The sequence below is a fragment of the Rhopalosiphum padi genome, chromosome 3 (assembly GCF_020882245.1).
Source record: "Rhopalosiphum padi isolate XX-2018 chromosome 3, ASM2088224v1, whole genome shotgun sequence".
Lineage (NCBI taxonomy): Eukaryota > Metazoa > Arthropoda > Insecta > Hemiptera > Aphididae > Rhopalosiphum > Rhopalosiphum padi.
The window spans coordinates 25,049,982-25,065,229 of record NC_083599.1 but is presented as its reverse complement, the minus strand read 5'-3'; the positions used below and the strand labels follow the sequence as shown (position 1 = coordinate 25,065,229).

At 29.6% G+C, this 15,248-nt stretch overlaps 2 protein-coding genes across 2 annotated transcripts; both read left to right on the top strand.

Moving 5' to 3' along the window:
* The first annotated feature begins 5,315 nt into the window (after positions 1 to 5,315).
* On the top strand, positions 5,316 to 6,725 carry LOC132924939 (zinc finger BED domain-containing protein 5-like). The gene has a single exon (XM_060989375.1). The coding sequence runs from the start codon at positions 5,316 to 5,318 to the stop codon at positions 6,723 to 6,725; it is 1,410 nt and encodes a 469-aa protein (XP_060845358.1).
* Positions 6,726 to 12,275: 5,550 nt separating this feature from the next.
* Positions 12,276 to 15,248, top strand: LOC132924938 (piggyBac transposable element-derived protein 3-like). The gene is made up of 3 exons (XM_060989374.1): positions 12,276 to 12,753; positions 12,931 to 13,954; positions 15,113 to 15,248. Exons 1-3 carry the CDS (start codon positions 12,276 to 12,278, stop codon positions 15,246 to 15,248), a joined length of 1,638 nt encoding a protein of 545 aa, XP_060845357.1.

Below are 15,248 nucleotides of genomic sequence, written 5' to 3'. Positions count from 1 at the left end.
TATTAAATAAAAATCTCGATAAAAATAATTACTCAATAAATGCTTAAAAATACTGATAGAGATTTTTTATAAGTTTATAAACAGTAACAACGGTATGATTTAAATATAACCTTGTGCTTACTTAATGTCAAATCTTCATATCCTAAATTTTACATTTTATTAAAATAAGTAATTATTGTTATTTAGTAATAATTACATATTAATCAATAGCATAGACATGGAGAATAGTGATAAGTTGAAATAGTCAATTTGATTGTAATTATCAAGATTTGAGAATTAACATTAAACCATATTTTATAAATATATATTTAAACTTATTTGTTTATGTTTAGGTACCTAATTAACTTGAAAAAAAAATCCGATACTTCACAATAAATAAGTTTTTTGCTGTCAATGCGTGGTGACATTTTGATTTCTTAACCAGAACTATAGGGATAGCTCAACTGCTCAAGTGATTATTTCGTAGATTTTAACAAATTAATTATAGGCGTGTAATATTGTCCTATTTAAATTTTACGTGTTGACGGTTCGTGATGGATTTTTGTTTCAAAGTTATTTTAGAATTACTGAAATATTTTTAGACAAAATGGGTATATGGTTGAAACTGGAAAGGTCTAGTTTAAACAACACGAGATGCGCCAATTTCTTTGAACAATCATAATCATTGTTTGAACGAATAGTTTTATTTAACAATTGACTTTATGTATTTGTTTTGGAATATAGATATAATTTTATAAATTTATTAGTTAATATTTATCAACATTTTATAATTTGTAAAGAGAGTTGCTATATTATATCTAATTGTATAGTAGGTATACGCATATTTCATTTTGTTAACTCTTAAATACTTTTGATTTAGATACATAAAAAACTCATCAATTTAATAATTTACAGTTAAAAAGGTAGGTTCTCACTTGATAAAATACATTAGTATATAGCTATTGGACACCCATTAAATGATAATATAAAATGAATTAATTGAATACATAGTCCTTGAGTATATTTAAAAATTGCGAAAATCATAATTTTAATAAATTCATTAAGTACCCACTAAAGATAAAAAAATGCCTTTAACATACTCGACCATGAATCGCTCTGTATATATTATGTATTAATATTTTAATGTCGTGCGTAGGCTATAATGATGCGATGCAGACGATACATCAGTCGTTGACCGATAGGTTGACATCGTTGAATACGAATACTGTGACCGGCATTAGACCATCAAAGGTGAAGAACGGTATCCGTACTGTACCGTCGATGCCGAGGAACGGTATTCGCACTGTGCCGTCGATGCCGAGGAACGGTATCCGCACTGTACCAACGATGATGAGGAACGGTATTCGCGTTACACCGTCGATGACGATGAACGTCATAGCAGCTGCAGTTCATCAGCCAGTAAACGAGGACAGTCCAGTATCATTGCCGACACCAAATCAATGCGGAATTATTAAGCCATCCGAACTAGAGATATGGATGAACAACCAATGGCACTTGTATTGGGCCATGTTGAGCAACCCTCACGGAGATGACGAACAATAGAGCCCCTATAGCAACGATCGGATGAAGCGATTTACATAATATACAACTCGTGATTTTCATTAGTCAATTGAAAATCATACTACATCATTTTCGATTAATAATAATAAATTATTAAATTATACCAATAACTACTTCGTTGCAGTTCGCAAAGTCGTAAATGCCTTGCGATGTATACTAATCACTAGAGTAAATTAAAGAAAAGTAAATACAACTATAAAAGCATTTGACAAAACTAAATTAAAATAATTATCACTAGTTTGTTTAAATTAATATCCATCATCTATCGACCGAAAAAGAGTAGACGATATATACCTATCTATAATATTATTCTGGTTTTATGTAGATAAAATAAAAATGTTTAAATCTAATTCTTGTATTACTTTTCTGTGTATTATTATAATCACTATTTTTTTATAATTGTTTATTTGATTAATACATACAATTAAATGACATACATTTTTCAAAAATATTGGATAACGTCTACTGGTGACAACGAGCGGACTCGAAAAGCGATGATCGGCCGAAACGAATAACTTACTATAGTTTGAAAAACATAATAATCCGTATCCGTATGATGTCTGCTTGGGGAATATGATATATTATTGTTATACATTTTTAGTTTTTATTTTATTGTTGATGAAGATACATAATAGGTTGAAATTGAAATTATTATTGTTATGTTTCTGTATAAACTTATTATTAATTATTATAAGAACTATTTTTGTTTAATAAATATATAATTAAAATATTACCAAAGAAAAACTACAACTGAAATTTAATTAAACTATAAAACAGATTTATAGGGTGCTTATGTGCTCGAGGGTTGGTCAGAACGGTTTTTTGTCCATTGATTCAGGCTCTATATTATTGCCATTAAGGTGTAACAATAGATTATCGCTCACCTTTATACCCAAAGAAGGTGTTTTACTTAAAATAAAATCATTAAGCATGAGGTGCGTTATATTAGCATCACCAAATTTGAAAACTGTAAAATAAATTCTTCTAACGATTGTTATTCCATTTGTACACTTTTGTAATCCAACTTTAAACTCTTATAGGTACACCGCATTTTGGGTACAGACGAGTTGCGGCCCGAATTTTTTAAATTTTAGATAATATTGTGCTGTCATTATGCTATTATTCTACGGTTGATTTTCTCGTGGCTATTTGCACTTTCATTCACATCTACTCCAAGATATTTGAAGTTAGAAACTTTTTCAAATGTTATCTCTAATTATATTATGTTTAAGTCATTAACACAAAACTATTAATAATATTAATATATTATTAATCTTTCAGGACGACAAACTCGAAGTATTTTTTTATATAAAATGTATATAGGTATACGATCTAAAAAAGAAAACCAATTTTCAGGTGGATATATAATATCGAAAAAGCATGACAATAACTGCATTATTTATTGGTTAAAAGAATGTCTTTGTACAGTCAATACCGAGAAGACTCCATCAAAATTGATTATTACTGACTAGTCATTAGCATTAATGCACGTCTTTAGTGAATCGTTAATACAATTTTCGAATTTAAATGTTTACTTTCTATCTGTTAATCTGTTCAAGGCTAAATATGAAGAAAACGGGTTCAGATATTCCAACGTACATGATAAGAAATGATTTTAATCATATTATGCATTTAGTAAGTTCTTGGCCTGAACTACAAATTTGTAACTATAGAATAAAAAAATGTATATGAAAGCTATTGTTGATGTCAAAAATATTTTCAAATTAATTTTTACAGTCGCTCTGAATGAAACTAACCGATTGAACAATTATCAAATGCCAACTAAATGTGAAAATGCTATGCCACGGCGAAATGTTCGGGTTCCCTTGCCTGTGGAGGGTTAAATAATATATTCTAAGGAGTGACAAATAATAAAATATTTTATCAACAATTATTAATCATGTTTTGAATATTTTTACAATTAGCGATAAATATTTAAAAGACAACATACATAAATTATTGTTAAATGTATTTTTAATTTTGAAAATCAAATGTTGTATTTATATAATATATATTTAAATGTTGAATAAATGCTTCATAACAACCAATGTTTATTTACTGAACATGATTAAAAATAAGCTAGCATTTGATCGATATCATCTAAACGCAAAGGACTTACCTCTCTGATTTACTATCATTTTTAATTTTGGACACATTTTGAAAAACCTCTTCATTTACATAATAATCTACATCGTCGTCCGATGAATCACCTTCATCTAAATTTGTATCAGAGTCATGAGAAAAATCGTCGTCAAATGATAATGGTTCTTCGAATATTTCGGAAATATCATGATCGGATAAACGTATTTTTTTAGTAACCGGTGACTTTGAAGATCATGGGACCTACTCGGTGTACTTTGAAATGAATCCATTTATGTAATTTAAATAATAAAAATTGTTCTCTTTATAAATAATATATTAATGAATAGTAATCGAGTATAAGAAAAGTGCTTAAATGGCGTGAACGTTCCTTTAGATAATATTTTTTCTGTAATTCAACATAAGTAGCAGTTCTTTTTCCAGCTCTAATAAAAGTAACTAAACTACCTATCATACTGAAAAAATCTCGTAATTGAGTATGGCAAGAATCATAGACAACAAGGTTGAGGCAATGTGCAAAACAGCAAACATGTAAAGCATTTGAGTTGTCTTTTTGAATAATAGTTCGCAATCCCTTAATAGCACCTTGCATATTTGACGTTCCATTAAATGCTTGACCAATTAGTAGTACTTTCCAGTTCAATGAATAATTATCGCAAATTTTATAAAATAAAGTAAACATTCCATAACCTGTTGAATCTGCAGTTTCATTTGTACACAAAAATCGTTCATGAACAGTTCCATCACTTGAACAATATCTAAATGCGAATGCAAATTGATCAAGCTTTGCTACATAGGTTGTTGAATTCAAAATTAATGAATACATGCCAGCCGTATTAATCTTGTTTAAAATTTTATCTCTAATATTTTCTGCAACACTTTCAATCATTGCATTTGGTGAAGTTTTTAATAAAAATGTAAGTGATGTCCGTTCAGAATTAGCATTGCTACAGTCTAAATGTGATGCCTATATTGGATGGTATTTAGCAAATACTGTAACTCAATCACGATATTTACCTTCAATAAGATTTTTATTTGTTTGTAGATAACCCTTGTATTCATCAAACTATTGGTTTATTCCTTGTAATAGTTTACTGGTATGATAATTAATTACTTAGTGTAATAAGTTTGTTTATTTATTAGTACGGATGATAAAGAATATATTGAAATAATAAACTCACAGTTAATTATCGAACATAACAGTGTTTTTGCTTTAGAACAGCGGTTCTCAACCGGGGGTCCGCGAGTAGGTATTAGGGGGTCCCCGGAAAAAAAAACGTAATGGCGGAAAAATTGAAATTTGTTGTAATTAATTGAAATTACTTGTGAAACTAGTAGTGAAATATTGTAAATAGGTTTTTCGTAACTTATACGATTTAGTATAAGTGTGTAATAAGAGTATAATATATCATTCTAGGCGGCGCGGCGGTACGATAAGATTGTATGTAATCTGGTAATGTGGCGTTGCTCGTCACAATTACATACTATTTTTATCTTAAATTCAGATAAAACTATTCTTGTAAATGGTTTGTTTGATATTTGTATTCCAATAATTAGTCAGTCACTTGCTTTCAAAGAGACCGTGTCACACACACAACGTATTTGTAATTACTATTTTTTTTTGACATTGTTTAACATTTTCACACTTTTCGAACATGGATCATTGGTTAAAAACTGGTAGCGTCAGTAAAAGTAAAAGGAAAACTACTGAATCAAACGATCCTATTCATACTCAAGAAGTGCCATCATCAATTACTAATATTTCCACAGAAAATCTTAAGAAGTTACCACAGGTTAGTAATACTAAATTTCTAGTGCCGGGAAAAATTAGGAAATATTCAGAAGAATATTTGTGCCACGGGTTTTCGTTCATTACGATTGATAATGTCGCTAAACCTGAATGTGTTATCTGTGGGGAAATACTAGCTAATAGCAGTATGAAACCTTCACAACTTACTCGTCATTTGATTACTAAACATTCAGATTTAAAGGACAAAGATGTAACTTTTTTCAAACGTTTACTTGAAAATAAAAATAAGTGCAATATGCAAACCTACCTCTCTTCTGGTAATGCTAACGTAGATGCAGTTGAAGCATCGTTTCGAATTAGTTATAATATCGCCAGAAGTGGTAAAAATCACACAATCGGTGAAAATTTGATTTTGCCAAGCATTAAAGATGCAGTTCATTGTATGTTCGGAGAAAAATATGTCAATAAAATAAATACTATCCCACTATCAAATGACACAGTCAGTCGTAGAATCAAAGACATTTCTTATGATATTGAGGAGAAAATACTAAAAAACATCAATAACAGTGAATTGTTTTCCATTCAAGTTGACGAGAGTACTGATGTAGCACAATTAGCTGTTTTGTTAGTTATTGCAAGATATATAAAACAAAATGAAAGCGAAGGTCTTTTGCTCTGCCATCCTTTGACTGGACGCACAACAGGTGCAGATATTTTTCATGCTATTGATTCTTACTTCGCCGAAAAAAAAATAAAGTGGTCACAATGCTGTGGTTTAAGTACTGATGGTGGAAAGTCTATGTCAGGTTGTTACTCTGGTATTCTTGCACGTGTTAAGGCAGTATCCCCACTAATAAAGTGGACTCATTGTTGTATCCATCGGCAAGCTCTTGCATCGAAACCTCTTCCTGCAGATTTGAAGGACGTTCTGGACGATTCTTGTAAAGTGGTCAATTTCATCAAGTCTCGCCACACGAACTCCAGAATATTTTCATTATTGTGTGAAGACATGGGAAATCTTCACAAAACCCTCCTTCTTCATACTGAGGTTCGATGGTTATCACGAGGTAAAGTCCTTACTCGTTTGTTTGAACTTAGGCATGAAGTTCAAATGTTTTTTGAAGACCACCCTTTTCGACTGTCATCAAAATTTAACGACCATGAATGGCTTCAAAAACTAGCATACTTATCCGATGTTTTTTTGAAATTAAACAATCTAAATTTGACTCTTCAAAACAATGCAGTGACAATATTCCAAGTTAATGACAAAATAGAATCTTTTGTTAAAAAGTTAGTTTTGGAAAACGTGTATTGAGAATAACCAACCAGAAATTTTTGAAGCACTGCATGATTTTCTCAGTGAAACTGATATGAACTTATCACAAGGCATCAAACACCAAATTTTTCAACATTTGAATGAGCTTAAAACAGCTTTTGCAAAATACTTCCCTAAATATGGAAAAGAAGACCACTGGATTATGTTCCCTTTCAGTGAAATTTATTTCAAATCTGCAGTTTTATCAGCCCGTGAAAAAGAAAAATTGATTGAACTGAAAACGGACTCTTCACTCCAAGCAGCATTTCTTGAAAAAAAAATCACTGATCACCTTTTGGGCTAATGTGAAAGACGAATATCCTGAGCTTTCTTACAAAGCATTCAATGTTTTGCTACCGTTTATGAGCTCTGTATTATTGGAAAGAGCCTTTTCGTCATACACATTTATTAAAAATAAGTATCGCAATAGACTCTCGGTGAGTTCAGACTTACAAGTTTATTTATCATCCGTGGAGCCAGATTTCAAAAAGTTAAGTGCTAGCAAACAAGCTCAAGGATCACATTAAAATTACATTTTTAACTCAATATTATTTTTTATTATTTATTTTTATACATACAATGTATTGCGCATGTTGATCAAAATAAATCAAATTTTTCATTATTAAACTTATTTCGTAAATTCATATCTATCTTATGTAAAAATATATGACAAATTGGCATTTGGGGGTCCGTAAAGTAGTAGTGAGTGGTCAAGGGGTGCGTGAATGAAAAAAGGTTGAGAACCTCTGCTTTAGAAGATGAAGATAGGTCTTCCCAGATAGTTAACTCTGTTAAAGCATCAACAATTTTTGGGAATGAATTTTTAAATTGTAAAACGCTATCATGGTGCTCTACCTAACGTGGTTTCACATAAACTGACAACATTATTCTTTAAATACTTTTACCTATTAAAATAAAATTACGTTTTGCTGAACTCTTAAAGAATGTTATTATTTGTTGCAAATCACCCACATTATTTCTAATGGCTTTGTAATGTTGATGATTTTGAAATAGATAAGTTGAGTGTATGATTATGACATGGACTGTATACTGAATTTTTAGCTGATTTTTGAACATGTTGAATGGTTCCTTTTAAAGTTGATATCATCATTGTTGCTCAACCGTCAGTTGAAATACCAATACAGTTATTGAAGTCTAACTTAAGATCATGTAAAGTTTTAACAACTGTTGTTTCCAATAGTTCTCCACTCAATTTAGGTTCAATTTGTTGTTTTGATATATTTTCTAAATTCTGATCATCATCATTATAATCTTAATATGACAGTTAACAAAAGAAATAAAACGTTCACCATTTTTTTTCAGGTTTTAAGCAACGCACACTGAAATATCAGTAGCTTCATTAAAAATGATGCAATAATATTTTGTTTAAACTGAATTTGTCAGTTATATAAATATAAAAGAATATAGTTCAATTAAAAACAAATTTTAACAAGTGGGAAAAAAATATAGAAGACGAAGAAGAATGCCAGTATGTCAAGTTGTCACAAAAAAAAAATAACTTTAAATAAAGAGTATGTATACTATTTTTGCCACAGATCATTTGGACTAAGAATTTCAAATAAAGTAAGATATTTAACATAAAATGTACTTAACCAAGTTGTGATTAATATAATAAATTATTAAACAGGGGCACAAACGTACAAAAAGTGGTGGATCCGTGAAAACAGGCTATTTTTTCCCATCTAACATGAAAATATACATAGATAATAAACAAATTCATGTGCGATATTATAGTATACATGTATGGTGTACTAAAAATATAGGAAAACTATGATTGTGTGATGAAGATAGGAGTAAAATTACTGATAAGTTATATGAATTATTAAACAAATAGAAAAGGTTATTTGTGTTCAATAATATATACGTATAATATATATTATAATAAATAAATTATTTTGATATTTATACAAATAAATTAACCATTTCCTTTCAATATCGTTTTACAGGAAAATTATCTTTGGATGTTCCAGTCAATAAAATTTTTGCAAGATGTCCGATCATCAAATGTTGAGATGGATAGTATTAAACGAATTCATTTACTAAAAAAAAAGATATAGGTACATAATATAAAGCGTGACTAATATTTCATACTCAACCAAAAAACACCAAAAAGATGCAATCAGTGTAGATCTTCGGGTAAAAGAAATGATGAAAAAAGGCATTGAAAGTCCAATTCTATATTATAAGCAACAAGGAAACAATGTTATTGTGTTCCATGCTTCACTAAAAATGATTTTTGTCTTGTAATAATGACTCAATTTCAATTTGAATTATTATTAAAATTTGGAAATGACAAAGTATGTGTAGATGGTACACATGGGCTAAATGGGTATTAACCTCCAACTGTATACTACAGTTGTTGTAGACAGTGCCGGATTAAGACCGATCATAATCCTAGGCAAATAATTGCTTTTACAGCCCATTGTAAAAAATAAAAAATTATAAAAATGTTTAGATTTATTTATTTTACAGATTTTTCCTTGTTTTTTTTAGAGCAGAAGTAATTTATTAAATCATTTAAATCAATAGAATTTAATAATTCACTTTCAATATTTAATAAAGCTAAAGCGTTTAACCTTTCCTCAGACATAGAAGATAGTAAATAATTTTTTACTCGTTTTAAGACTGAAAATGCCAGTTCCCCGGTGCAATTTGCCACAGCTGTACTAAGTAACATTCTTAGGACTACCTATGTGCAGATTTGGAAATACATCATCAAGCTCTTTACTTATAATGTAAGATGACATTGTAAATGTCACTGAATTTTCAATTGATGTAAATAAATGTTCTTTTATTTTCATTAATTCTTTAAAATAAAGACACTCATCCAATAATACATCTGAGCTTTGAATATCCGCCGGAAATTTTTTTGCAATATTCAATCCTCTTCTAGTTACCCATTCTCTATGCCATCATCATATTCACATCAATTTCAAAATCCATCACCAACACCATCACAATACAGCAATATAGGAGAAAAAATGTCTGATTAAGGGATATGGTATAGACAAGCCTTATGCAATGCAATGCAGTCAATGCACAAAAGTTTATTTTGTATTTTTTTTCATTTTTATATACCAAGTTGTTGTATATTTGTTATTTTGTTATGTTATTATATAAAGTTCTTAATAATACATTATTTGTATATTATCAATTTTAAATTTGACTAAGTATGTCAAACACTTTATATATGTATTATCAGTTTCAAATTTTATTTTATTTTATTTATTTTTTTTGTAAATATTATTGATTATTATATTGAAAAGTAATAGGTAATACAAAATGTATTTTTAATTTAAATAAAAATACTTTACCGTGATTTCAGATTTTAACTCCTCATTTAAAGCCTTGCAAACATCTTGTACACATCTGGAAACAGTTTGAACGGAAATCCTAAATAAATACGATAAGCACTTGAAGCTATCTCCCGAGGCTAAAAATCTTATTTACAGCCAGCCTTTCTTGAACAGGAATGCACTTTCTCATATTTATATCATTTTTTTGAATAAGGTATTCAAAATCTATGGCAGACATCCTACAAATGTTTTGGAATTTATTTGATGGTCCTCGTCTTAAATCTTCTAATAAATTCGTTGCATTATATTTTAAATATAATATTATTTTAATTGATCTTATTTACTGCAAGTTAAAACTTAAAACACTAGCTTATAATATATAATTAAAAATATTATAAACTGTTATGACCTTATATGTAAATTTAAAGTTTAAAATTATCTTCTTACTCGTAAATATATTTATATTAAAAAACTAAACATTGATATAAATAAATTAACATATAATGCGTATTTACTTATGTATAAAAATATATATTTATGTAGTTATTCAAATAAAAAAAAACTTGAAATTAATAATTATTATTTTACGTTACCTAGTACGGCTTTTATAAATATCATGCATCCAGTATCTTCTTTTTTCTTTTAAATACTCGCCACTTACCATCACAAAATACGAAGCTGCGCAAGCAGCGACTTGTGTCTGATCTAGAGCACTAGCCATTTTGAACTGAGAAATTTGGTAACTTAATTCCCCTCAAAAAAAAAAAAAGGGAGTTATGAACGGCTCGGATAAGCTCGTGGCTCGCCAAGTCACGGGCCGTGGGAACGATAAAGATATTTTAGGCTCGTGATGTGCCGAGCATATATGTAGGATCGGTACAAAAACTGCGCTGCTCGAAGCTCGCCGAGCCACGCGCCGTGGGAACCCGCCTTAATACTTATCCATTCGATTCAGTCGTTGTAATGTTATCTATGGCATGCATAGATATACCATCTTATAAATATTTTGTTGATAGTTTGGGCGGACAAAAAGGTTTTACTGGTCGGCGTCTTTGGCGAGTTTTACAATATGTTGACGTCTGCCAGTGTCGCGACTGTGTATTGGCGGATGAAGTTGTGCGCTGCGGAGTCGTTTCTACCCGAGTCAGTTGAGGCAAAAAACCAGATGGCGCCCTGCGCCCGTGCGCAGTCTAATATGGACCACCACAATAGGTAGTAATGACACTGAACTCCTTACAATATCAAAACAATTAGCTAATCAAGGTTCATGTCGGAGCTTGTATAATAATCGATTTTCAATTCATCGAAAAATATTCCATGAAAATTAACCACTTTAAAAGTAATTGATGCAATATGTCTCGTTTATTATAATAAATATGTTGAAGACGGCTCCGTCCATCCAGCATCGAGGAAAACAGATAATAGATGTATACCTACACCAATTATAGTCCAACAATAATACTAAGATTGAGACACGAATTTTGAACTTTGTAAAGTGCAATGAACCATTACGTAGACAAAACTTATTACGAGTGTCCGGGTAAAAATTGTGATGGTTTAATAACATCATTAAGGTATCTACAAAACCATATATTTATTGAAGCTGATGAACATTATTACATTTCATTACATGACTTTCCTATGGAGATACGTGTTAATTCAGAAAAGTATGTTTAAAACTGAATCAATTTATTATATTATTGTTCATAATATTAACTACCTATGTTTTTATAGCTAATAACGATAAAATAAATTATAATAATTAACCTCTTCGTGCATGTAGGTATCATATGATACCGCAACTAATTTAAACCGCTTATAAAGCAGCTGTTAAATATTTTTGATCCATTTGTGCATAAAGATATCATATGATACACTTGATAACAACCGTCTCATAATATTCGTTCCTATGTTCATACTATATGAGAATTTTTAGTCACATGTGTGATAACCTCCTGTATTGATAATACGCAAAATATACCGACAAAACTGTTGTTATATCTCATCGTTAAAATATTTTAGCTACATCAAAAAATATTTTTTAGGTTTGTTTTTGTATAAGGTACACGTAAAAGTACATGTAAGAGTCAATTTTGATCGTTAACATCTATTATTGTTAGGTAATATACTCGGTATCATTTGATACAACTGTGCATAATTGGTACCTACAACTATACTAACAAAAACTATTACCTAGGTAATATTACATTTGTTTTTATTTTAGTAATAATAAATGGAGAAGTTGAAAGACGATGAAATTGAGTTATTCTTGGACTTTGAAATACCAAGTGACTCAGAAGTCAGCTTTTGTGATAGTGAAGACGATGATAGTGATGCTGAGAATAATAAAAACATAAATGATGACCAGGAAGATAATATTGAAAAATTAAATTTATTGCCTCAATATATTAACTTCTTAGGGGATATGGACAATGATATAAGGTTTGAAAATAATAATCCATCTAATGAGCCTGATGGCTTTGTAATAATCGACGAAAATGATGTACATGATTTTGATAGTTTTTTTAATAACATAATACTCCAAACACAAACAGATAGTAATGTTAGCAAACAAACTATACCAAAATCTGATGTTGCTACTCAAAACAATTTAGTCTCACCCACACAAACATCTAACCAAATTCTAAATCCTATAGCCACTCAGTCACTAACAAATAAAAAAATAAAAACTCCATCAACCGATTCTAAAAGTAAAACTAAGTTTAAAAAATCTACTTTACTAAAAATTAACAATAATAAACATAATTGTTTACCTGTCAAGAAAAAAAATACAAAACAGACAAAATGGTTTCCTGGTAGGGATAATAATCATACAAACTCCATACCTACTTTTACTGGCAATAAATTAATTAATATAAATGTAAAAGAAACTACTCCTTATTCTGTTTTTATACAATTATTCACTGAATCTCTTTTTGAAAAAATAAGAACTGAAACAATAAAATATGCTGTTCAAAATGGAAAAGAAAATTTCAACTTATCTATAAAAGAATTGAAAGTGTTTTTTGCAATCAACATAGCAATGACATATATAAAATACCCAAATGTAAGAATGTATTGGTCTTCTCAAGAGGGGTTGAGAATGAACCTTATTGCTGATGCTATGACTTGTAACCGGTTTGCCGAAATTAAAAGGTTTATTCATTTTGTAGACAATTATGAAAAACCTCAAGTAGTAACTGATAAATTTTGGAAAATTAGACCTGTTTTAGACATTTTACACAATTCTTTTCATTCAGCTATATCAACTAGTCAAAATATAGCCATTGATGAAATGATGGTTCCTTTTAAGGGTAGGAGTTCATTAAAACAATACTTAAAATCAAAGCCTAAAAAATGGGGATTTAAAATTTGGGTTCAAGCCGGAACCAATGGATATGTACATTGTTTTGAGCTATATCAAGGTGCCTCGAAAGACAAAAAATCACTTTTTGGTCCAATAGGTGATACAGTTTTGAAATTGTGTCATTCAATACATGGTGAAAACCATAAACTTTTTATGGATAACTTGTTTACTACTGTTCCACTATTAAGAAAATTAAAGTCTCTAAACATACATGTCCTTGGTACTTTAAGATTGAATAGAGTAACTGGAATTGAAAATTACCTAGTCAAAGATAAATTGTTAGAAAGAGGTAACTGTTCAATAGCCACATCTGATGACAATCTGACTGTTGTACGATGGAAAGATACTAAACTAGTACATACTATATCGACATATGCTGGGGCTAGTCCTGAAGATATAACTTCACGTTATGATAGGAAGGAAAAGAAAAAAATTGAAGTCACTCGTCCATTTGCTATACAGGAGTACAATAAATTCATGGGGGGTGTGGACCTCATGGATAGAATGATTGCTCATTACCCTCATGGATTCAAGAACAAAAAATGGTACTTGAGGATTTTTTTTCATTTTTTGAATATTAGTATAATTAACTCATGGATAATATACAAAGAAAATTGTCAAAATATACCACTTCTTCAGTTTAAAGCATCAATTGTTTGGACCATGCTCCAAATAGGAAAATGTGATACACCAAAAAGAGGCAGGCCTTCCTTACAATCTGATCCACCAAAAAAAAAAAAAAAAAAATGTTTCCATTGTAGTTTCAGAAATAAGATATGATGGTAAGGAACATTATCCTGGTAAAACGACAAAAGCTCAAGCTTCTAAGTGTCATAATTTATATTGCAAATCAAGAACTAGATATATTTGTAAAAAATGTGATACTCCAGTTTGTCCAGAGTGCATGGAAGACTTCCATAGAAAATAAAGAATGACCTATAATATTTTTTTTTTTACTTTGTTTTGATATTTGTTGGGTAACATTTAGTATTGTTATGTTTATTTTGTGCAATTTAGTTATTGTTTACTATTTTTATTATTATATTATCTTCATAAGAAATATTACAAGTTATTATTTTAATTTTATACAGAGTATGAAAGAAGTTTTTCATTTATTTTTATTTTGTTAGTAACATATTTTTTATTTTATGCATATATTAATTGTATTACTATTATTCTTAATCTATTTATAATCACAAGCTGTGAAAGATTTAATTTTTATTTTATACAGGGTATGTTCAAAAGCTGTGAAAATATTGTTTTTATTTCATACAAATTGTTATTATTTTATGTTTGGATTACATTAAATATACAAACATCTTTATAGTTATTCAAGTTGTAGATATCCTAGATATTCTAGGGGGAATGTCCCCCTCCTACCCAATATATTTAACTTAAGTATATAGTTAATGTGTACTTAATAATTTTAATTTGTCAAAATTTAAAATGTATTAATTATAAAAATGCATTTAAAAAAAAAGTTGTTCCAAATATGCACAGAGGTATCATATGATAACGGGGTTGTAATCTATCTTCACGACATAAGGGTTGGTCCTAGATTTTTTTAACTATTTTTCTCATTATTTATGGCCCAAATTCTATATAGGAGATTTTTTTTTTGAAAATCTAAAAAGTCGTGCATGAAGAGGTTAAAAAAACCCATAAATTTATATACAATTTAACAACACATCTGTTATTTGTAGGTTTATACTTCGAGGCGCCATAGACTATGGCTCTGATCATTATACTGGGTATGTAAGTAGAGCCGATGGAACTTGGGAAGCTCACAACGACTTACGTCCAAAAATACCAAAAAACATCATACTAACCCTCATATAA

Excerpts from the sequence above, each read along its gene's own strand:
- LOC132924939 (XM_060989375.1), top strand. The coding sequence starts at position 5,316 with ATGGATCATTGGTTAAAAACTGGTAGCGTCAGTAAAAGTAAAAGGAAA.
- LOC132924938 (XM_060989374.1), top strand. The coding sequence starts at position 12,276 with ATGGAGAAGTTGAAAGACGATGAAATTGAGTTATTCTTGGACTTTGAA. Across the intron at positions 12,754-12,930 it reads TCCATCAACCGATTCTAAAA|AAACTACTCCTTATTCTGTT; the intron begins GTAAAACTAAGT and ends TAAATGTAAAAG. Across the intron at positions 13,955-15,112 it reads GGATTCAAGAACAAAAAATG|GTTTATACTTCGAGGCGCCA; the intron begins GTACTTGAGGAT and ends TGTTATTTGTAG.